General features: G+C 42.9%; 1 protein-coding gene across 5 annotated transcripts in view; it reads right to left on the bottom strand.

Moving 5' to 3' along the window:
- SEC16B (SEC16 homolog B, endoplasmic reticulum export factor) overlaps positions 1-22,437 on the bottom strand; it is a 65,666-nt gene extending 43,229 nt beyond the window's left edge. For 2 of the 5 annotated variants that reach the window (XM_019976838.2, XM_019976837.2), the window contains exons 1-2: positions 3,906-10,287; positions 599-948 (exon numbers count right to left, since the gene is read on the bottom strand). In XM_019976838.2, the coding sequence (XP_019832397.2) occupies positions 599-894 (296 nt within the window). In that variant the 5' untranslated portion in view covers positions 895-948; positions 3,906-10,287. Of the gene's footprint in view, positions 1-598; positions 949-3,805; positions 10,288-10,317; positions 13,289-22,099 lie in introns of those variants that run through there. The other 3 variants (XM_070768491.1, XM_070768493.1, XM_070768492.1) reach the window with 3 other exon arrangements.
- Positions 22,438-25,099: the final 2,662 nt, after the last annotated feature.

The following is a 25,099-nucleotide window of genomic DNA, read 5'->3' on the forward strand; positions in this document are numbered from 1 at the left end:
GAAACTCCAGATTCTCCCAGAATTACCTCACAGAGACCTTTTCATTCTGAACTTGGAGACTCCAAGCTTCTATCTGCTCTCTGATTTTTTGAAGTTCCCAATCATTCACTCAATGTATATATTTTCTGTGTAGGCATCACACTGTAGGTACTGTTCTAGGTACTAGGACTCTTATGTTGCTGGTGGGTTCGGTGCTAACCCTGGGTTAGAGTCATCAAAGAGGATAAGGAGCTTTTTATAGACATCCATAGGAAAAGCTTTTCCATAGTCTACAAATCCTGCCTTTTGTGATGCCAGAGTAAGAGGGTCTCATCTGCCGTCTTGAATTTCACCATTCTTTCTACTCTCTCCTCTGCCCCCAACACCCAATTGTGTTGTGATGGCTTCTTAAGAAGCACCCCTAGGGACTAACAAAGGGAAATAAACTATATTTTCAGTCACCACAATCTAGCCTGGGAAAGGAAGGGGTTTAGCTAAGTCAATGTAGGAGGAGGAGGAAAAGGAAGAAGAGAAATAAAAGGAAAAGGAAGACGGAAAAGAACGATCTGTTCACAAGCATTTGGGAGAGCTGGATCAAGTCCAAGCTCTAAACTCATACCTTGAATACAATTGACTGGGATAACCGCCTTCGTAATAGTCAACCCCGGACACAGGTGGACGCCATTCCCCAGATCTGGCTGCATAGTGAGGCTCCTGGAGGTCTTCCCTGGGGTCCTGCTGTGGCTGGGGGCTCCTGCCCACATCTTGCCTTTGATGGACCCTCTCTCCATTGTGCCAAGAGTGGGGAATAGGCTGATAGTATCTATCTTTCCAAAGCCCTCGGTCTGGATCCTTTGATGGTGCTGGGGGCCTCCCCGATGGCTGAGGCAGCCACTGGGGAATCCAAGGTTCCATCCTAGATCTTCTGAAATTCTCTAATGTTTTGAGTCGGCTGTGTAGTTATTTCATCTTCCCGTCAGACAAAACAAAAAGAAAACAAATGATCATTTTAGGCCTATATCCAAGCATGATGCTTAATTAGGTTTTGTGAAAGAAGCACCATGGTCCTCAAAAATCTTCTATCTAAAACAAACCACACAGGCGCTGAGACAGAGACATCTGAAAAAATCGCAAGCAGATACTTGAAATAAATAACAGGCTAGACAATTATATTGAGGTTGTTACAAAAATTTTAAAGTATATTTGGAGCAACAATAGATGTGGGAGGCCTGGGAGAAAGAACAATATATGAAGTTCCAAAACACAATCAAAGTATTCCAATTAAAGACATGTGTGCTCACCTATTTCACCAACAAACAGTCATTCAGGAGGCCCTGTGCTGTCATAGAAATAAAGTGGGCTTTAGACAGAGCTAGACCCAGTTCAGATCCTAACTCTGAGCTTCCCTGGTGGTAAAGTGGATAAGAATCTGCCTGCCAGTGCTGGAAACAAAAGAGACACGGGTTCAATCCCTGGGTCGGGAAGACCCCCCTGGAGAAGAGCATGGCAATCCATGCCAGTATTCTTGCCTAGGAAATGCTATGGACAGAGGAACCTGGTGGGCTATACAGCCCATTGGATCACAAAGAGTTGGACACAACTGAAGTTACTTAGCACACCAGGAGGATCTCACATGCCGAGGAGTAGCTAAAGCCTGTGAGCCACACGTACTGAGCCCGCACACCACAACTACAGGAGCCCTTGTACTCTAGGGCCCAAGAGCCACAACTAACGAGCCCCTATGCCACAACTACTGAAGCCCACATGCCTTAGAGCCCACATGTTGGAACTACTGAAGCCTGTACACCTACAGCCTGTGCTCCACAAGACGGGAAGCCACCGCAATGAGAAGCCCATGGATGATAAACGCTCCAAAACTAGAGAAAGCCAGCATGCAGCAACAAGGACCCAGCGCAACCAAAAAAAAACAAATACATTATTTTCTAATTAAAAAAAAATCTTGACTTTGCCACTTATTAGCAAGTTAAATTTTTCCAGCCTTAATTTCCTTACCCATAAAATAAGGAATAATTAACACTGTCAGCGTTAGGGATACTTATGCAAAGTGCTAAACACTATGCCTGGGATACAGTAGTGGTTCAGTGAATAACAGTGTCATCAGAGATAGAGATTAGCGTGGGGTGAGTAGCTGAAAAGATTTCCTAAATAAAAAGAAGCTTAGGGACTTCCCTGGTGGTGCAGTAGTGAAGAATCCTCCTGCCAATGCAGGGGACACAGGCTTGATCCCTGGTCCAGAAAGAACCCACATGCCTCTGGGCAACTAAGCCTACATGCCAGAACTACTGAAGCCTGCTTGTTCTGGAGCCCATGCCTGCAACAAAGATCCCACGTGCCACAGCCAAGACCCAACGTGGCCAAATAAATAGATGTTTAAAAAGAAGCAGCAGCAGCTTAGAGTGACTTCAAGAGACATCTTTTCTAAATCCTTAAAGTCTTAGAGAACTATGCTCTATAACCTGCCCATGCCTGCCCCTCCTCCAGTGGAGGTGAGGAGACACAGGGTTTGGGATTGCTTCTGTGACAAACTAGAGAGCCGTGTCTCAGTAATCTTCCTGCCCGGAGATTTTAAAACCTGGAAGTCTCCCCAGGATCAAACTGGTTTTCCCCACTTATTCTTCAAACTGGGATACAGCTCCCAATGACAAGTTACCTTCCAAGCTTCTCTGCTTGTATCACAGAGCAGCACCAGCACCCAGCTGCCTTCAAAGGAAAGCACCCATCACCCCTTACAGCTGCTCAGGAGTCTCCTGTGTCAGGAGGATACACGGCTCCATCAGACCCCATGCTCCTTCTCCCTTGGGAACTACGTTAGGTTGAAAAGTTCGGGTCGGATCCACAACTTGCTCCCACTCCTGAAACTCCCAGCTCAATATAATAATAAATATCAGAAGCAAAGGTCAAAGGGTGTGTGTGTTGAAATCAAGATGTCACTCTGCTCCAATGCCGCAGAGCCAGGGTCCACAGCTATGAGCAGAGAGCTGTAAGCAGAATGCTCCAGAAGAACAAGGCGCAGAAGTGCCTTCTACCTCCAGAACAATCACAGCTAAACTTGCACCTTCCTTCCCTTGTCAGCTTACATCCTTGAAAAAGTCAGGTGTAACGAGAGCCTTTTCCAGCAAATCTCAGCAAAGGCCAAATGCCCCAGACACAGTGAAAGGCTACCTGAGTCCTTCCTGAAGGGGGCCTATGGGATTTGAAAGCATTTGGACACAAGGAAGCTCAACAAGAAGAAAGCCTCAGGATTTCCCTGGTAGTCCAGTGGTTAAGACTTCACCTTCCAATGCAGGGGGGTGTGGGTTCAATCCCTGGTCAAGAAGCTAAGATCCCACATGCCTTATAGCCAGAAAAATAAAACATAAAACAGGAACAACACTGAAACAAATTTATAAATAAAAACTTAAAAATGGTCCACAGCAAAAAAAAAAAGAAAGAAAGAAATCTATTAAAAAAAAAAGAAGACGAAAGCCTCTTCCACCTCATCCCCAGATATTTTCACTAGACAGCCCTTCTCTGACGGCAAAGACACATTACCCACTCCCTTCGCCAAAGTCAACTCCAGTTGATTTCTGTTGCCAAGATACCAATTCCAGCTTGTTAAGGCTCAGGTTACAATTAAGGACCCCAAATGAAAAGCACTTAAGATACTCCAATGAAGGCATTACATGCACAGGGACAAGTCATACTCACACATCCACATAAATGACCTTCCCTGGCCCCACTAAGGTCAATATTGCCTTTCCTAGTTTGACAGCACAGCAAGCACAGCCAAGACAAAGCCTACAAGGGCACTAGAGTCCCCACACACCTGCTCTGACAGCCGCCACCTTCCCTTCGCACGCTCCAGGAGTGTCTTCTCCCCTCCTAGACACTGTCAAAGTCCAGGTGCCACATCTCCCAAGACTTACCTGGCTCTCAGATCTACAGCCTGTCAGCTACCTTTGCAACTGCCCAGCCTCCATGGGCTGATTCACGAGGGCAAAGTACAGCCCAGCTCCCTCCTTCGTCCAGACCCGGCTTGGTGTGTTTGCCCAGAACCCAGTCAGAGGCTGCTGCTTCTGTTTGCCTGGTAGTGGGCTGAGCCAGGTTCCTGCACATGTGAAAGAATGCAAACCTGCACAGCAAACAAAGGACAGAGACCCGACGGAGAGGAAGTGCAGAGAGCCCGGAGGCAGCCTGGCCTGGGGAGAAGAGTGCCACCTATGGGCTGTTAACTCCTGTCTGGGCCACGGACGCTCTATTGCTCAACCTCTGTTACTTCTCTGAAAGAGGAATAACAAGGTGGGTTTTCCCAGGTGGCTCAGTGGTAAGGAATCCGCCTGCCAATGCAGGAGACTCAGGAGACATGGGTTTGAACCCTGGGTCAGGAAGATCCCCTGAAAGAGGAATAACAATACTTAACTTAGGAGGGTCATCATGAGGACCACAGGCTGACTTCAGAGATATTGCGAGTTCAATTCCAGACCACTGAAATAAAGTGAGTCATACGAATCTGTTGGTTTCCCAGTGCATATAAAAGTTATGTTGTACATGATACCATCATCTATTGTGTGCAATAGCTGTATGTCTACAAAATTATAAAAAATGTAGGACTTCCATCGTGGTCCAGTGGTTGGGAATCCACCTGCCAATGCAGGGGACACAGGTTTGATCCCTGGTCTGGAAGATTCTACAGGCCATGGGACAACTAAGCCCATGCACCACAACCACTGACCCTGCACTCTAGAGCCCATGCTCTGCAACAGGAGAAGCCACTGCAATGAGACCTGCTCGCTGCAACTAGAGCAAGCCCACGTGCAGCAAAAAAGACCCAGTACAGCCAAATGTAAATAAATAACAAAATTTTTTTTAATGTATATACCTTAATTTTAAAATCCCTGGGGACTTCTCTGGTGACCCAGTAGTTAAGAATTTGCCTTCCAATGCAGGGGACACAGATTTGATCCCTGGTTGATCCCACAGATCATGTGGCTAAGATCCCACATGCCACAGGGCAATTAAACCCACAACTACTGAGCCCACGACTAGGTGGTGACACAGCCAAAGACAAACAAATAAATAAATGTAAAATACTCTGTTGCTAAAAATTGCCAAAACAATTACAGTAGTAATATCAAACGTCACTGATCACAGATCACCATAACAAATATGATCACAATGGAAAAACCTAAAATACTGCCAGCGTACAAAATGAAAAAGAAAACAAGAGAAATATTGCCAGAATTACCAAAATGTGACGTGGAGACACAAAGTGAGCAAGTGCTATTGGGAAGGTGGTGCCATGAGACTTGCTCAATGCAGCTTTCGCCCAAGATTTCAGGTAGTAAAACAACACAATAAAGTGAAGCGATATAAAATGAGGTATAGCCAAAATCACTGCAGATGGTGACTGCAGCCATGAAATTAAAAGACACTTACTCCTTGGAAGGAAAGTTATGACCAACCTAAATAGCATATTCAAAAGTAGAGACATTACTCTGCCAACAAAGCTTCGTCTAGTCAAGGCTATGGTTTTTCCTGTGGTCATGTATGGATGTGAGAGTTGGACTGTAACGAAAGCTGAGCACCGAAGAATTGACGCATTTGAACTGTGGTGTTGGAGAAGACTCTTGAGAGTCCCTTGGACTGCAAGGAGATCCAACCAGTCCATTCTAAAGGAGATCCGTCCTGGGTGTTCTTTGGAAGGAATGGTGCTAAAGCTGAAACTCCAGTACTTTGGCCACCTCATGCAAAGAGCTGACTATTGGAAAAGACTCTGATGCTGGGAGGGATTGGGGGCAAGAGGAGAAGGGGACAACAGAGGATGAGATGCCTGGATAGCATCACCAACTCCATGGATGTGAGTCTGAGTGAACTCCGGGAGTTGGTGATAGACAGGGAGGCCTGGCGTGCTGCAATTCATGGGGTTGCAAAGAGTGGGACACGACTGAGTGACTGAACTGAACTGAATGATATATAATTATGTATGCTTTATAAATAAATGTTATCTTTTCATTTCAAAGGAGATGAGCTAATTCTACTGGCTGAGGCAGGCAGAGTACACACTGTGCGTGTTAGTTGGTCACTCATGTCCGACTCTTTGTGACCCCATGGACTGTAGCCCACCCAGCCCCTCTGTCCATGGGATTCTCCAGGCAAGAATACTGGAGTGGGTTGCCATTTCCTTCTTCATGGGATCTTCCCAACCCAGGGATCGAACCCAGGTCTCCTGCATTGCAGGCCAATTCTTTAACTTCTGAGCCACTGGAGAAGCCCAGAGTATTCACTGGTGGGTAGTAAATGCCTGGTTTAGGTTTTTCTCATTTGAATTTCTCGCCATTGGATTCTGACTGTGCATTAATTGTGTTATCCAGATGGAAGGCAAATTTAAATGCTCAATACTGAATTGAAGGCACTGAAAAGTTTCTATTACAACAAGAAAATAATTTCTCTTGTTTGAAAAATAAAGTTCTCCTGGTGAACACAAAGAAGCTCATGTCGACTTTTGAATTAATATTTTAAAATTTAGCAAATCATCATGCTGTCTACCTTAAATGTATACAATGTTATACATCAATCACATCTCAATAGAGCTGGGAGAAAAAACAAATCAAACTCAGAATTTGCTCTAAAAAGGCTCAGATGTTTATCCTTTCTTTCAACAAACACTTACTGAGTCCTTATTATGTGTCAGGATTTGACACACATAAGTATGAAGGACACAGTCCTTGTCATCAAAAATCTTTGAGCAAATTAAACTGTCATGCTGTTTATTAGTCCAGGGAAGGCCTGGACTAATGGTCCATGGTTGAGCTCATGATCAAATAGGCTAAGGTACCTAAGCTATAAGATTATGACACAGAGGACTTCCATGGTGGTCCAATGGTTAAGAAGCCATCTTGCAAGGCAGGGAACAAGGGCTCAATTCCTGGTTAGGGAACTAAGATCCCACAGGTCACGGAGCAACTGAGGCCACACAATCTGGACCTGAGTGCCACAACTAGGGAGTCCGTGCGCCACAAGGAAGATCCTGCATGCTGAAACTAAGACAGAGCCTGCTTCATTAATTAAGTTTTTTAGAAAAAGATTTTGCCACAGCCCTTCAACTGACTCCGAGGCCATGACAGATGAATATAGAATCTCTGACTCCTGTCGTGGTTTATTACCCCTCTGGTGGGCTTTGAGCCTTGGCTCACTAATAACCTCACTGTCATTTTTAATCCTCCAGAGAAGAGGTACTGGAAAAGGACACACACAATGACCACAGGAATCAGAACATGGTTGATTACAACACAGACTCACATGTCAAATTATGTGTCCCAATATCTCACAATAACATTCATGAAGATCTGATATAACTCTTTTGGCTTATAACATGATGTTAGCTGTGCCCCCAAGGGCTCCCCTGGTAGCTCAGCTGGTAAAGTATCTGCCTGCAATGCAGGAGACCCCAGTTCAATTCCTGGGTCAAGAAGATCCTCTGGAGAAGGGCTAGGCTACCCACTCCAGTATTCTTGGCCTTCCCTAGTGGCTCAGACAGTAAAGAATCTTCCTGTAATGTGGGACACCTGGGTTAGATCCCTGGGTTGGGAAGATTCCCTGGAGGAGGGCATGGCAACCCACTCCAGTATTCTTGTCTGGAGAATCCCCAAGGACAGAGGTGGCCTGGAGGGCTACAATCCATGGGGTCGCAAGGAGTTGGACATGACTGAGCGACTAAGCACAGCACAGCACAGCCCTGCCCTATAACACAGCTCTGTCACTGAAATGTTAACTTTGGAAGAGCTTACAGGTTATTTTAGCAACTTCATTTGATTGGTGATAAAACCAGATCCAGAGAGATAAAGTGATTTAGTCAACATCACAAAGCTAGCTAGAAGCTCAGTTAAGATGATCTAGATGTACTGGACTTGTCTTGCATTGGGCTTACCAAAGTGTGATTATTAATTATCCAAGAATTATGTGAGCCAACAGTAAAACTGTTGATAATTTGAAGTCCACCACAGTGAGGGTATTTACAGCACAGAAACTGGCAAGTGCTGCAAAACCAGGTTGTTGTTGTTTTCAGATAATCACTTTCCCGGCGCAGTGGTTACAACTCCTAACTCCTATTCCAGTGTTCTTTCAACCACAGAACTGTCATTCTGTTTCTAGCCTTCATCTCACGCGTCTGGGTTAAACATCTAGCCCCATTATTGCAAATGCTCCTTTTGTGATGTCCCAAAGCATCTCCAGTCATCTCAAGAGTTATTATGAAACTCTTCATATACTCACCAACCAAAATTAATCTTAATTAGCTTTAATTATTTTATATAGACATATGGCATACCACAGTTATATGGGTCATGAAATGAAACAGATTGTATGGGGTTTCAGCACTCCAAAAGGTTTGGGATTTATCAGTCCCTGCCTTCCCTAGCCCCATAAATCAACAGTTACTAAGTCTTTCAACCTGGCAGCTCAAATCTTCCTGGTTTCTAACAAAATTCACTCAGTTTGACAGTACCATAGCAGCTCATCCCCAAAAGGAGTTGGGCTAAAATTGGTCTTGTCACCTCAAGACCTGATTGCAGTGTCCTCACATGATCTCATAGGCTCTCATACGCTGAAACAGTTTAGTGTTAACATTTTTCCCTTCCCCAAGTGTCCTGTCGTCTCGCCCAATTTCTATTCTGTATGCCAAGTGTCCACTGGAACTGGAAAGAAAAGTGAAAGTGAATTAGCTCAGTCGTGTCCAACTCTTTGCAACCCAATGAACTGTAGCCTACCGGGCTCCTCCGTCCATGGGATTTTCCAGGCAAGAGTACTGGAATGGGTTGCCATTTCCTTCTCCAAAGGATATTCCTGACCCAGGGATCAAACCCAGGTCTCCTGCATTGTAGGCAGACAGTTTACCATCTGAGCCACCAGGTAAGTCAAGCCCTGGAACTGGAGCCTCATCAATTACTAATTGTTGTGAATTTCCTTTCTCTGCCTTCCTCTCCAGATACCAGACCACTAGAGGATCTTGCTTCAACCAGGTGCAAATATCCTAGTTTGACATCTATCTAACAAAAGCATCATCACTGCTAATAATGCAGCTAATCTCTTCCCACCATAACAGTGCTGCTAGATGTGAACACCCACCTAGATCCAGGTCAGGTTTGCCATGAATCCCTGAGCACTAGGATTTAATGACCAGTGAGCCTTGCAAAGGCCAGCTCAGTAGCTGAGATACTCTCCAGGCTTGACCCCATTTCTTTACTGAAAGTAAAAATTTAGGAAATGAACTGAGAGGCCTTATGTCAACAGATAACCGGTAATTATTTGTCTGGGTAATGGGTCTGTGGATGATTTTATTTTTTTCTTCTGGCTGTTCATGTTTTCTAACTTTTCCTACAATAAACTTATTTTCAAAGACAAAATCAACTAACATGGTTTTTAATCAATACTATATCCAAATGTGGTACTGTCATAGCAGTAATTAATTATTTACCCAAGTTGCTAAAATGGAGCAGTGAGTCCCCGAAGCTTCCAAGATCGCTTGGCTGTGCTCAGTCTGCTCTTCTGGAAAGATGATTCTGGAAGTCATACGTTCACGAAACAAATCTTTATTGAACACCCACTCCATGCCCAGCATTGTCACTCGCACTGGGGACAGTGAGATTAATAACATAATCCTTTCCCTAAAGAGGTTTTCAGTTCATGGAAGCAGTAGATATCGAAAAGCTGCACACAGAAAGAGGAGCCTGTGAAAGACAATAATGAAGGTGGGCCGAAAGCCAGGAGAGAATGGTGTCCCGGAAGCCAGGGAAGGTGATGGCTTCAGAAATGGGAGAGTCATCGACAATGCCAAATGTAGGAGAGACACTGAAAGAGGCAACAGTGCAAGTATTCCCCCTACACTGCTTTTACCAATAAGGAGGTTTGATGATCACAACACAGACAATTTTCTTGGAACTACAGTCAATGGTGTGAGGAATTAGACACAGAAATCACTTGTGCTGCAAATGGAAATTAAGTAAAAGGAGACAGTAAGAATCATTCTTTTGAGAAGCCTGGGTATGAAGAAGAGGGGACAATAGCCAGGACTACTAGAAAGCACTCAGGATTGAAGAACTGGCGTAGCATAGACAAGATGAAAAAGGTTATATGCTGATTCATATGGAGATTGGAGATACAGAAATGAAATACAATTACTGAAGGACTAAATCTCAAGAGAGGCTGATCATATGGAAGTATAGAAGTAAAAGTTAAGCCTAGCTTAAATAAAGGGCATTTCTCCCTCCAAGAAAGAGATTAAGGTGGTGAAGATAGGCTTGGATGGAGACAAGTCTGTTCAAAAAGGGACTGAGTACTTACTGAGACTTCTCTGCAGAGGAGACTGCTAGAGATCAAAGTGAGCTTATATTGATAAACTTGAGAAATGTGGTGATGGTCTGGATTGGCCAGTGTGGAAAACAGGAGTGGGCTTTAACCAGGAACGTGTCCTCAGAGGAACCAGTAGGCAGGAAATGCAGCTGTTACTGGACCCTTAGATGGATTTGAAGCTCCATGAGGATATTGAGCCTCTGTGGTTCTGTCCATGCTACGACCACTGGGCCTAGCACAGCATCTGGTGTGTGACAAGAGCACAATAAAGACTTTACCTATAAATGAATGGACCTCTGAAATGTATAGCAGCAACAGTCTTGGCTGCAGATTGTATCCAGTAGTTTTCCCAGCCTGAGTATAGAACTAAACTCTGACAGAGAGTTCCTAGGGAAAGTAAAAGGGAATGTTAAGGCAGTGAGTTAAGGGGACTGACTGAAGAGTGGTTGAAGGGGTGCCATATAGGGCATAAATGAGACAGAAACACAAATTCTCTGCATACCTTGTTTAAGTGAGGTGCCTAGAAATACATAAGAGGCCTCTCCAATACGACAGCAAAAGAAAAACATTCAATCATGATTCAAAATGTAAAACTTCAGTTAAAGGGGAATGACTGGATAATGCTGACCCCAGACTTTCCAAAAACATCTGATACAGTGAAGCACTTTTTAGTCAGCTAGCATCTCATAGCTCTGGCTCCAGCAAGGAGTCGGGGGCGGGGCGGGGAGGGGAAGGTTTAGTGCAGAGCAGCCGTAGACTCCAGCAAAGCCAGCCCCTGGAGCCTGCCTTGGAGATACAGAGTTCATGGCCTCAGCCAGGGATTGGCAACCAAGGGTTTAACCTCCTTCTTCAGGAGGGTTGGGTGGCAGGTGAGAGGCATAGCAGCACATGCCTGTCAGCAGTTCCATTATCAGCAAGGATACGTGCCAGGAAAACCTGGTGTAAGGGCCAGAGACAATTACCCTGGCACAGGCAGCATGAGCTACCTGTGCCAATCCTGGGACTGTTGCTCTTACCCTAGAAGTGAAGGAGACGGGGCCTCACTCTCCTCTCCTCACCCTTCCCTTTTTATCGATGCCCCCAGAACCTGGACGAGTGGGGTGGCAGATGGATACTGCTCTGACTTTTAACCCCACGTCAAGCTTCCATCAGGCAAAGATGACTCACGCACCTGCTAAATGAAATAAAAGGCTATACATGCTGGGAGAGTCCTCCAAGCCCCCAAAGCCAACTGGAAATAGGCAGGATAAAGCAGAGTGTGAATTTCAGCTCCACTATCTACTAGCTGTGTGAACTTGGGCAAGTTATTCTATATCTCCTTTTCTTGCTCTATAAGATGGGAACAATAATAACAGAACCTTTCTCAGAAAGCTATCATTTAAGGGTACACTTTTAGATTAAAAAACTACAAACGTGACGTATACTAAATGCTCAATAAATGTTAACTATTACCATTTCCCTGAAAATGCTATGAAGTACTCAGGAAGCGTTTGGTACAAGTCATCAGTCAGTCATCAGTCAGGAATTAATTGGTTATCCATTACTGCTCTGAAATCCACAGCTCCTCCTCCACATTTGACCCAGTGTCCCCACTGAACCATGAGATCAGGGAAAAATTGAGAGACAATATTACACAACTAACGCATGACATAAAACAATGGGTTAGGGTAAGAACATCAGAATTAGAAACTTCATGACAATGCAGTCCTATGCTTCTCACACTGGACAACTTGTAGCCACTGTCAGGGTGCCACAGGATCAGCATGAATTTTATTTTATAAGCAAATTAAAATATTACCTTAATTTTTAACAAACAAAAATATTATAATATGGAATATAATGGAATAAAACTCAAATCTGTATTACTTTTTACAACAAAACAGGAAAAACTTCAAAAAAAATTTCATACTTGGACCACGACAGGTACACACACATCCCACGCAGACACATGTTCACATACACATACCTTGCATCCCCGGGAGTCACTCCCTGCCATTTGATGGAAATGTTTGAACAAGAGCAGACATTTGGACACATAACTGATGAGCTGGGAAGAATCTCTGGAAGGAATCCATCCGTGCAGGTGATGCAGTGTCTAAGCCAGAGACTCAGGCCAAGGCATACAGCTCTTTGATCTCCAGACCTGTAGCACTCCAAACTTTCCACTGCTGGATAAAAATTCTCTCTTACATAAGACTCTATAGGGTACCTAGGTGGCCAGTGACTCTCTTGCTTTACCTGGGGCAGGAAGTGTTTGTTCTCCAGTTGGTAAGTCCTCAGACTCCTTATAGAAACACACCTCAATATTTTAGAGTTAAGATATTCTCCCTTTGGGCTTCCCTGGTGGTCCAGTGGTTAAAAATCTGCCTTCCAATGCAGAGGACATGGGTTCAATCTCTGGTTGGGGAACTAAGATCCCACATGCCACAGGGCAACTAAGGCCGCAATCTGCAACTACTGAGCCTCTGCAACTAAGAGCTGATGCAGCCAAATAAGTAAATATTTTCAAAAATAAAGATACTCCTCCTTGATGGTAACACACATATGTGACTCAAACTCACTTAAACTCTTCAAATAGAGGGAAATGTCATGCCACTTACCCTTCTTCTTCTCTCCAGGTTTCACAGCCCCAATCCCATTTATGTTTCCTTGTGCAATTTCCTTCCCTCAATCACTTTGGGAAGTAGGGGAAGTAACAAAGGCACAGGAGAAAGGAAATAGGAATTAAAACCTGGATTTAGTTTTAACATCGCCACTTCTCAGCCATGTGCCTTTGGAAAACCATCATTCCAACTTTATCGGTCCCAGTCTCCTCATTTTTAAAATAAAGTCTAAAAAGTACCAAAAAAGGCAATGTCAAAGAATGCTCAAACTACCGCACAATTGCACTCAGATCAGATCAGATCAGATCAGTTGCTAAGTCGTGTCCGACTCTTTGCGACTCCATGAATCGCAGCATGCCAGGCTTCCCTGTCCATCACCAACTCCTGGAGTTCACTGAGACTCACGTCCATCGAGTCAGTGATGCCATCCAGCCATCTCATCCTCTGTCGTCCCCTTCTCCTCTTGCCCCCAATCCCTCCCAGCATCAGAGTCTTTTCCAATGAGTCAGCTCTTCGCATGAGGTGGCCATAGTACTGGAGTTTCAGCTTTAGCATCATGCCTTCCAAAGAAATCCCAGGGCTGATCTCCTTCACAATGGACTGGTTGCATCTCCTTGCAGTCCAAGGGACTCTCAAGAGTCTTCTCCAACACCACAGTTCAAAAGCATCAATTCTTCGGCGCTCAGCCTTCTTCAAAGTCCAACTCTCACATCCATACATGACCACAGGAAAAACCATAGCCTTGACTAGATGAACCTTTGTTGGCAAAGTAAAGTCTCTGCTTTTGAATATGCTATCTAGGTTGGTCATAACTTTCCTTTCAAGGAGTAAGTGTCTTTTAATTTCATGGCTGCAGTCACCATCTGCAGTGATTTTGGAGCCCAGAAAAATAAAGTCTGACAGTGTTTCCACTGTTTCCCCATCTATTTCCCATGAAGTGATGGGACCGGATGCCATGATCTTCATTTTCTGAATGTTGAGCTTTAAGCCAACTTTTTCACTCTCCACTTTCACTTTCATCAAGAGGCTTTTGAGTTCCTCTTCACTTTCTGCCATAAGGGTGGTGTCATCTGCATATCTGAGGTTATTGATATTTCTCCCAGCAATCTTGATTCCAGCTTGTGTTTCTTCCAGTCCAGCGTTTCTCATGATGTACTCTGCATATAAGTTAAATAAACAGGGTGACAATATACAGCCTTGACGAACTCCTTTTCCTATTTGGAACCAGTCTGTTGTTCCATGTCCAGTTCTAACTGTTGCTTCCTGACCTGCATATAGGTTTCTCAAGAGGCACTCATCTCACAAGCTAGTAAAGTAATGCTCAAAATTCTCCAAGCCAGGCTTCAGCAGTATGTGAACCATGAACTTCCAGGTGTTCAAGCTGGTTTTAGAAAAGGCAGAGGAACCAGAGATCAAATTGCCAAAACCACTGGATCATCAAAAAATCAAGAGAGTTCCAGAAAAACATCTATTTCTGCTTTATTGACTATGCCAAAGCCTTTGACTGTGTGAATCACAATAAACTGTGGAAAATTCTTCAAGAGATGGGAATACCAGACCACCTGGCCTGCCTCTTGAGAATCTGTATTCAGGTCAGGCAGCAACAGTTAGAACTGGACATGGAACAACAGACTGGTTCCAAATAGGGAAAGGAGTACATCAAAGCTGTATATTGTCACCCTGCTTATTTAACTTATATGCAGAGTACATCATTAGAAACGCTGGGCTGGATGAAGCACAAGCTGGAATCAATCAAGCTGAAATTGCCGGGAGAAATATCAATCACCTCAGATATGCAGATGATACCACCCTTATGGCAGAAAGCGAAGAACTAAAGAGCTTCATGATGAAAGTGAAATAGAGTGAAAAAGCTAGCTTAAAACTCAACATTCAGAAAACTAAGATCATGGCATCTGGTCCCATCACTTCATGGCAAATGGATGGGGAAACAGTAAAAACAGTGACAGACTTTATTATGAGGGGCTCCAAAATCACTGCAGATGGTGACTGCAGCCATGCAGTTAAAAGACACTTGCTCCTTGGAATAAAAGCTATGACCAACCTAGACAGCATAATAAAAAGCAGAGACATTACTTTGCCAAAAAAATGTCCGTCTAGTCCAGGCTATGGTTTTTCCAGTAGTCATGTCTGGATGTGAGAGTTGGACTATAAAGAAAGCTGAGCACTGAAGAATTGATGGTTTTGACCTGTGGTGTTGGAGAAGACCCTTGAGAGTCCCTTGGACTCCAAGGAGATCCAACCAGTCCATCCTAAAGGAAATCAGCTCAGTTCAGTTCAGTTGCTCAGTTGTGTCCAACTCTTTGTGACCCCATGAACTGCAGCACACCAGCCCTCCCCGTCCATCAGTCCTGAATATTCATTGGAAGGTCTGATGTTGAAGCTAAAACTCCAATACTTCGGCCATCTGATGCAAAGAACTGACTCATTTGGAAAGACTCTGATACAAGATTGAAGGCGAGAGGAGAAGGGGACGACAGGGGATGAGATGGTTGGATGGCATCACTGACTCAATGGACATGAGTTTGAGTAAACTCCGGGAGTTGGTGATGGACAGGGAAGCCTGGAGTGCAGCAGGAAATGGGGTCGCAAAGAGTCAGACACGACTGAGCGACTGAACTGAACTGCACTGAAAAAGTACCTTACAGGGCTGTGATGCAGATAGACTGAAATCATATATGGCAAAACACCACAGTGCCTGTTAAATAGAGGTTTGCCATAAATCTCTGCCTCTCTGTATTCCAGGTTCCTTACCTGCTGTTAAAGGTGTTTCAATCTAAACTGTGGCAAAACTCATGAATATGATACAATATGATGGTTAAGGGCTCAGGCTTTGCAGTGTGAATTGGATTCGAGTGGCAGAGCATCCCTTGACTAACTGTAAGACTTCAAATAGGTTACTTAACCTGAGTGTTCTTATTTGTTAAGTGATTGTATTACAATAGATATCCTCACAAGGTTGTTGTAGGATGAGTAAGACAATGTACAGTTCACAGCATGTAGGAGGTGCTCAATGAATATTTGATGCCAGATGAATGCACGAGCTAGGAAAAGCACTTGGCACGGTGCCTGCACATGGGAAGTGTTCACCAGTGCTTGGTGCCAGTGTTGTGTAAAAGATCCTAACAGGAGAGATCCCTTCTGGGCTGTTCAGGGCGTAAGTTCTTAGGTTCTCTTATCATGGTAGTTCATAGCTTTTATCTTAGCTGGTCTTTATTATTGGCTTCAAATCTAATCTTGGGTTATTGCTTTTAATTTTTCTCCTGATCTCTCTCTTATCATCATAATCCACTGCCTTCATAGCTTGTCTTCCCCCGAGACAGGCATCCTTGGTTCTTTATTTATATCACCCAGTGGTATTGGCAGAGTTTGTCCATTTAGGGGCAATGAAAGTGAGTCCAGAAAAGGTAAGAGACTTCACCAAACTCATGCAGTGTCAGTATCAGTCATCAAGTGGCAGAAAATCAATTACAGGACTTCTAGTCAAGGCTTGTTCAGAAAAGCGTACTGGTTAGTAAGAACCATGTGATATATTTAATACAGGGCTTCCCAGGTGGTGTTAGTGGTAACGAATCCACCTGCCAATGCAGGAGACATGAGACACAGGTGTGATCCCTGAGTCGGGAAGATCTCTGGAGGAGGACATGGCAATGCACTCTAGTATTCTTGCCTGGAGAATCCCATGGACAGAGGAGTCTGGCGGGCTACAGTCTGTGGGGTGGCAAAGAGTCAGACACGACTGAAGCAATTTAGCATGCATGCAAGCACATTTAATACAAAATTGCAGTTATTTAAATACCCATTCCATAAACTTCAAAGTTATCAGTCACTGTAAATAGGCTCATTGAACTTGACATATATATGGGAATATATATTCATAAAAATAGAAACTCAAACATTAACTTCTGTATTTCCTCTTGTCTCATTTGTCAGTCAGTAAAGGTGCATACCACTTTGACGGTTCTACTCCTCTGCCCACTGTTCCACATATAGAAATAACCCATGTGTGCACAGCATGAGTGCATACACGTATTTTAGCGGCACTCACATTCTTGTTCTCTCGGCCTGGAATAAGTGACTGCAGATAAAGCCAAGATCCCCAGGAGTGCTGTTCTAATGCTGAATTTAGCACACCAGGACAATTTCCATAGGAGCCGCTTATGATGCCAAAAAACAAAGCTCAGACTTCAGTTTCTGGAGGACACTGAAGGACACGACAAGCTGATGGAGAAGTTTCTTTTCTAAGAATAAATGTCTGTAGTCATAGAAAGGGAGATGGCCAAAGTTCATTATTTTCTGGGAGCTGTCCATATATGGATGTTATAGATTCTCTGCATGCTGAGAAAATACTTACTGCCTTGCTCAACATTGCTTCTGCAACATAGCTTCTGTACAAACCTCTTAAGAATACTTCCTTTTTCACTAAGGATGAATACTCTCTATGATCCATGACACTGTGACACTGTGACACCATGTCCTAGCGCTGGTCCAAATGACATTGATTAGAGGGATGATGTCACTGAATGAACCTGACTGGGGTATATAGCCTCACCCTGGGAGCATTTTTAAAAATTATTTCCTTCATTCAGTAAATAATATTTTAGACACATATGATTCATTATTCACTGTAATAAGAATATTTTCTCCTGTACGAGCTGGCTCTCCACAGTTTCTCTAATAAAGCTGCTAAGCCCAGGACTATGTAGAAGAAACCCAAAAAAATCCCAATTCCTATTTAACAACCAAGAAATGGGTGAGGAGCTGAGTACTTCATTAATCATGTATTTACTGAGTGCCTACTATGTGCCATGCACTGTCTTAGGTGTTAAGTGCAGGCCACAGGAAGTGACCGAGGTGAGTTTGTTCCTTATCCTCTTGGAGTTTATAACAGACAAGTAGTAATAACGCCAGCGGTCAGTGCTAGGAGAGGATGGCAGTAAGAAACAGATGAAGCACACACCAGAGGCACCAAACCTGGTCAGAGAAGTCTTCCCAGCAAAGAAAGATGTCTCAGTGAAGGCCACGTGAAGGAAGACTCACATCCAGGAAGGAAGGATGTGAGTCTGTTAGCCTGGAAGCAGGGCAGGGAGAGCAAGAGAGCAGGTGTTCCCAGCAAGAGGATGGATATGATAAGGGCTCAGAGGTGAAGGAGGACCTGCGCATTTAGCACATCATCAGTAGGCTTTACGTTCAGTGTGGTTGGAGCCTAGAATGCAAAACTAGAGTTGCTAAGACTGAATTGTTGTATCCCTCCGAAATTCGTATGTTGAAACCTAGTCCCCAGACTGATGTATTTGTGGAGACTGTGGAGGAGGGGTGATTAGGTCAGGAGAGCAGAGTCCTCATAAATGGAATTAGTGTCCTTATTCAAAAAGACCCCAGAGAGATCCCATGCCCCTTGTGAAGACACAGGTGAGAAGATGTGAGAAGTGAGAAGATGGCTATCTATGAACCAGGAAGCAGGCCCTCCCCATACACTGAACCTGCCAGCACCTTGGCCTTCAGCTTGACAGTCTCCAAAACCATGAGAAATAAATTGCTGTAGTTTATAAGCTAGCCAGTCTATGGTACCACATCACAGCAGCTTGAGTGGATAAAGACAGCAGTGATGAGGGCTGAGACTGGAGACTGTCCTAGCTGCCTCCGCCAGCATGCGGAGCAGAGGGCAGCCCCAGCTGTCCCTAGCATCCAGATTGCACACAGTGTGGAGGACATGTGCTACTACTGCCTGCCTGCCTCCTTTCCTCCAGCTTCTGGTAATAAAGCATTAGTTTTTCTATGATGAGCTTCCCTGCCCCCTCTCAGTTTATATAGCATGGGTAGGACTGATCCCATCCCCGTTCTAAAATGGACACAAAATTCATACATGACAGAGTCCTGCAGCTCCCTGCCTGAAGTGATTCATTTGGCAGTTAGCACATGTCCAGGGACAAGTCCACAAAGCATGCTCCCAGAGCTTATGCTTGAACTGCTGGGAAATAAGTCTTCCCACTGGATTGACTAAGATGATAAAATAGCAACCTGGAGCCACGGGCAGCCACTGGCCCACCATTCATTCAATCTGCAATAGTTTCTTGGATAACTAGTACGTGCCTCATGCTGTTGTAGACGTTAGGGACGCAGGAATAAGGATATAATTCTGCTTTTTAGGTTTTCACGATCGACTGGAAAGGCAAACAAAATAATCACCTTAGATAAAAGTGATAAATGTTACATAGCTTCTTATATGATCACAGAAGGGCAACCAACTCAACCAAATCTTACTAGGAGGAAGGAAAAAACTCATTAAACCTTATTGGATAATTAGGACTTAATCAGGTGAATTGAGGCATGGGGGTGGTTCCAGAAGAGGAATCAGTAAGTGCAAAGGCATAGAGGGGAGGCCCAGCTGGACAGGCTCTGGTGAATATGGCTCTCACCATATTCAATTAGACAGGAAGATAATGCCCTTTCAGGGGAGTGTATATACCAACATACCTGTTTTGGACAGTGAATATGAGTCACAAGCTCCTGAGAAAAGTCTGCAGGGATTCAAATGTGTGGTGGGTGGTATTTATTTGTTTATATGTTGCTTCTTTCCTGAAGATGTGTATATGTTTTGATTTATGTGTTATCAGCACACAAGTCATAATGAAAACCATGGACATGAATGACATTGTCAAGGAACAGCACAGACTTTAAAATAAAAAATGAGATGAAGAATTAAAGGTAAAAGGCAAAGAAAGAGAAGTTCATGAAGACTAAGAAGGAGGAGTTGGAACAGCATCAAGGAAACCAGGGCATAAGACATAGGAAGAGGTAAAGAGAATAAAAACGGTAAGAGATCAAGTTACATAGGAACTTGAAAGTACCCACGGGATTCCATAGGGTTCGTGGAATGGTGAGAAAAGGGGTAGAACATTAAAGAGGATTGTTTATTGGCTGGCTGCTTGCTTGGTATAAAATGGGAGACACTTGAACATGCTTTTCCCTATGGTGGAGTGGAAAGCCAGTGTAAAAGAGAAGCTAAAGAGATGGGGGAACAAGGGAAAGGAGTGATGGATGTGGTTCCTTAGGAGGCCATAGAGGGATGGAGCTCATAGCCCAGGAGAAGATTACTTGGGTCAGGAAGTACACTTCTGCCATTTAGAAGGGCTGGAGGCAGCAAGGGACATATAAATGCCCGGGTGGGTGCTAGGCAAGGCTAAATATGCATACTAATTATGTTAAATAAATTGATCTTATCCTTCAGATTCTATTAAAACATGTTAATGAGACGCCCACAATTGCCAAAGCTAAAAATGACTGAGCTGATGGTGCTGGGTTTCGGGAAGCTGAGGACGCAACACACAGTCACTTGTAGGTTTTTTTTTTTTTTCCTATTCTATTGGAAGCACAGCCTGACTTATTCTTGATTCAATTTAATTTCTGTCAAGCTGTAGCCTGTGGGTCACACCTATTTTAAGAAATTTCATTTTCCTTAGTGCCAGGCTCTTGCGTCTTTGCTCCTCAAAAATCAGCAGCAGTTAGAAAAGTTCCAATCAATAACCACTTGGAAATAGATATTTAAGATGAGTCTGTGTGGAATCGCTACCTTTAAGACATCTTTTTCAGAAACAATCTATCCTCTTACCAATATCATACTATATGTGCACCCATCCAAAAAGGATCCTTCAGGTTTAGGTCACAGAAAATCACAATTAGGGCTTCCCTAGTGGCTCAGTGGTAAAGAATTCGCCTGCCAACGCAGGAAACACGGGTTTGATCCCTAATCCAGGAAGACGTCACATGCCGCAGAACAACTAAGCCTGTGTGCCCCAGCTGTTGAGTCTCTGCTCTAGAGCCCAGGAGCCATACCTACTTAGCCGGCATTATCCTAGAGTCCCTGTTCGGCAAGAGAAGCCACCACCATGAGAAGCCGATACATCACAGCTAGAGAGTAGCCCCCTTGCTGTAGCTAGAGAAAGCCCACGCAGCAAAGAAGACCCAGTACAGCCAATAAATAAATCAATAAAAAATTATTTTAAAAAATAAAATCACAATTTGATAAAGCCTAGATGATGACATGCGAAATCTATTTCATAAATAAAGTACTCATCCCCAAATGAGACATGGAGCAAATTCAATGCTGGGTAAAAAGCTGTTCAGCAAGGGGAAAACTCACAGTAGATAAGGAATCATTTACTGACAAAGTTATCCCTCCCACCCATTCATTTTATAGCACAGAAACTGCAGCCCAGAGTGCCATATGGTTTGCCCAGAATTCAGGTCTCCTGACTCCCCACCCACTGTTCATCCCTCTTCTCATAACATCTGCTTTTTCTGCTGGGCAGCAAACATTATTGGACCAGAGACATCTTTCATCTTGTTCACTTAGGTGCCCCCAGCATAGAGGTAACCATCAGAAATACCTGTTAGTAAGTTAACCACACTTAGGGTGGGCCACTGCTGATCCTTTGTGAGGTTTTATAAAGAGCTGAACATCAGAGTAAAAGATCTCAACAGGAAAAAAAAAAAATCACCAACACATAAACATATGGTTTAGAAACTCTGAAAATACCAGGAACTCCAGACATGATTTCCAGGGTGGCAGTCTCAGGAACAGCAGCTCAAGGTAAGGATCCATGCCAGGGTTTCATTTGTCATTGGGTTGGCAGGCCCCACGCCCCTGGTCATCTATATAGCTTGAGAATAGAAGTTTCCACCACTGCCTCTAAGTTAGCTTTCACCAGTTTGAATCCACCTTAAATATTTAACAGGCTCTCTCCCTCCCTCAAACACTATAAGTGCTAAGCCTCCTTTGATCTTCCCATAACCAAACCTGCCTAAAATTTTTATCTTTGCTGAAATCACATGTCCTTTTTGCACATTAGCAATGCACTCTATCCCACAGGGAACAGCCCCTGCCAGAGTATGCAGGTCCTTGGAGGAGTTAAGACTTGAAAGGGGCATTAGCCACAGCTAAAGCTTGTTTTTTTCAAACAAGACCCTGCGAGTTCCCCTTCTGCTGAAAACCATGTGCCAGCTTGAAAACTTTCTACTCTGGTTAAGACCAAATGTTTCTCAAATGAATCTTCTAAAGGGGTCTCTAGTGGGAACTGTATTCCCTCTTAGCCTTCTTCAGTTTGAGTTTGCTTTGTGTTAATTGGTTAATGGTCAAAGTAAGTACTTACATCTTTTGCCCCTAAATCAGGAGTTGCTGCTGCTGCTTCTGCTATATCCCAACATGACAGCCTGCTGTTCCTCACAACTGGCAGACACTGTAAGCTGTGTTGCCACGTCAGCTGCCCAGAACCTTTCTGCTTCAGCAACAGTTTCCAGACGGAATTATTTGTATGTAGATCCTGAGGCTGGAAACATGCTCTAACCACCATATTGAGAAGGTCTGTCTGGGTAATTACAGAAAGAAATCGCAGACCCTTTCATGTATCTAAATGAGAATTCCAAAAGAAACCTAAATATTATGATGACTTTCTAAACATCATGACGACTTTCTAAACATCATGACAGCAAGTTAATAACTGACCAAAAAATTCAAGTGAAAAAAGTAAAATTTAGACTTGTAGACAGCATCATAGATTTTAGAAAGTTAAAAAAATTATGAGCCTAAGCTGAAAAAAATCATGAGCTTGGAATGGCAGAAAACTGAAAAAGTAAATGCTCATAAATAGAGAGATTTTTTAATGGATTATGAGACATTTAAGTTGTAGAATATTCAGGTATCTAATGACAAATAATGAATTAGAGATATAATTCGAAGGGATTTGAAGGGGTTGATTTGAAGGGGTTTCTATGAAACATTAATGAGCCAAAATAAAAAAGGTATAATGTTATTCTGTTTGGGGTTTCTATGACATATAATTGAGTGAAAAGTATAATATTATCCCATATGCTATTATATATGCATATATATTATAATATGTGGTTATATATAACTATGTATCTATATAGATAAAAGTATACAAAAGGTATATCTCCAGCAGTTAATAATACTTGCTTTGTTTGAGGGGGAGGCGATACAAGGACAACGACCAGGGATGGATGTGATTTTTTTAAAGGCTTCACAATAAACAGCATTTATTACATCCCATGTATATAAAAGTACCTGTATGTGAATGGCATGTATACTTGAGAAGTGTGTGGAAGTTAACAAAAGTGTTAATTAGATATCTTAGGGTGGTGGGCTTCCAGATGATTTTTATTTTATTCTCTATAATTTTACATGTATTTCAATCTTTCTCAAAGAAAAAATTTCTTTATATAATCAGAACAAGCAATAAAACTGCTTCTGTTATGTAAAAATTATTGACAAGTGGTAACTTGCCTGAGCACTTCTGTTTCTGAGGCCCTCTGCTGAATTTTAAATAGATTTGGGTTTTTTCCTTCATGTTCCAAATACACTCAAGAATTTTGAAGATGTTCTTGAGCTTATCTGGAGCAGACAAGCCATGCCAAAGAGAAATGTAAAACACTATTGTAGCCCAGACCTCACATGGCCCTCCTCTCCTTTGAGACGGATGGCAGAGGAGGGCCACACCTTCACACCTTCCTGTGATGTGCGGTGCAGTGAGGGGGCTCTATGGCATGTGCACACAGCCCTGTGACAGAGCTGTAACCCATACTGCCTCAGATAGTGCCTCTCGGGGTGACTCAGGAATCATTTGGGAAAATGCCGCCTGAGGAAAGGGGAGTTGGAATTGACCAGTCAATCCCTGCTTTCAGCAACAAAGCCAGAAATTGAGAAATAAGCTCTTATTGACCAGTGACCAAACAGCCAACATATTTTACATAATTAAACTACAGGCAAGGTCATTCTGTATCCACTGGCCACAGTTCCTGAATTAGAATGAAATGAGGTATATGGATGTACTTGGATGTAAAATTACTTATATGGAAACACCACAGAGTTGTTTTTTTTTTAATTGGTACAATCATAGAAAATTCAAGATGTCCCATCACCATAAAGACTATGTATTAAGTAGATGTGTGTATGAATCAGAAAGCATATATTGTGTATATATATTCATTGCTCTGGAATGGGTGAAGCTCCCAATTTTAAACTTAAATGAGAAAAAGACCTGATGTAGATAAAATAGTTTAATTATAGAAATATTTTGAAAATAATGTTTTAAAAATAAATGTTGTTCCTTAGTTTCAATTACAAAATAGAGGCCAAAAAACTTTAACCTAAAACGATCTTGGATTCACCTCATCATTTTAGATAGAAATAATTAGAGATGAGAGAGGTTAAATAACTTGCCCAAGGTCACACAGTAGAACTTAGGGCTCTGGCTCTCAGAGATCATCTCACAACACTGTGCTGCAAATATTAAGAATAGATCATACATAACCTGATTTGTCATAACTAGTGAAGACACCCATAATTACCATATTCTTGCTTTATATGCAAAGAACACCTCCTTAGATTTATGCAAAGAATACTTAAATATGACCTGCATTTGCCATCTTGTCTTATGATTAGTTTAGGCTCTGTTATCTTGTTAATAATCACTCACTTAGACAAATGAAGGATACAAACAGAAATCTGTAAAAAGCAGATGTAAATAAATGCCATATGTGTGATGTCAGCTACAAGAGATGAAGAGAGGAAAATAAACCTAAGGTAATTTCAAGGATGAGAAGAAAAGAAATCAATGCAAAAAGAGATAGGAAGGAATATTCAAAATATGAGGTTTCTTGTTTGAGAACACATCTACTGCTCAGGCTATTATGGACGATCCTGGGCCTTAGTTTACATGGGACTTGTGACCCTGATCCAAAGACCATCTAGCAATCTCATTTTCCACACACTTCCCTCACTTAAAAAGAGACACATTAGGAAAATATGCAAAAAGTATATCCATATTTTCACAAACTAGCATTTTCCTTGGCTCAGACATCTCCAGTAAATTGAAAAGGTATAGACGTGTGTATATGTAACCAAACAACTGAATAAAAAGGAGAAAATGCAATGACTGCTATGTTCCCAAATACATGGTTTCTCACAGGCACCTACTTAACAGTTTCACTAGCAGATTCAAGGAATCAACTCAGATGTTGGTGAACCACAACAGACAGAAGACCACAATATGCACAAATGTTTCCTCTTGAAAGAAGTTTACGCTCCATCCCTTAAATTAAATTACTTCTAACGACAGTCCAGTCTCAGCGTT

This window comes from Bos indicus, chromosome 16 (assembly GCF_029378745.1).
Source record: "Bos indicus isolate NIAB-ARS_2022 breed Sahiwal x Tharparkar chromosome 16, NIAB-ARS_B.indTharparkar_mat_pri_1.0, whole genome shotgun sequence".
Taxonomy (NCBI): Eukaryota; Metazoa; Chordata; class Mammalia; order Artiodactyla; family Bovidae; genus Bos; species Bos indicus.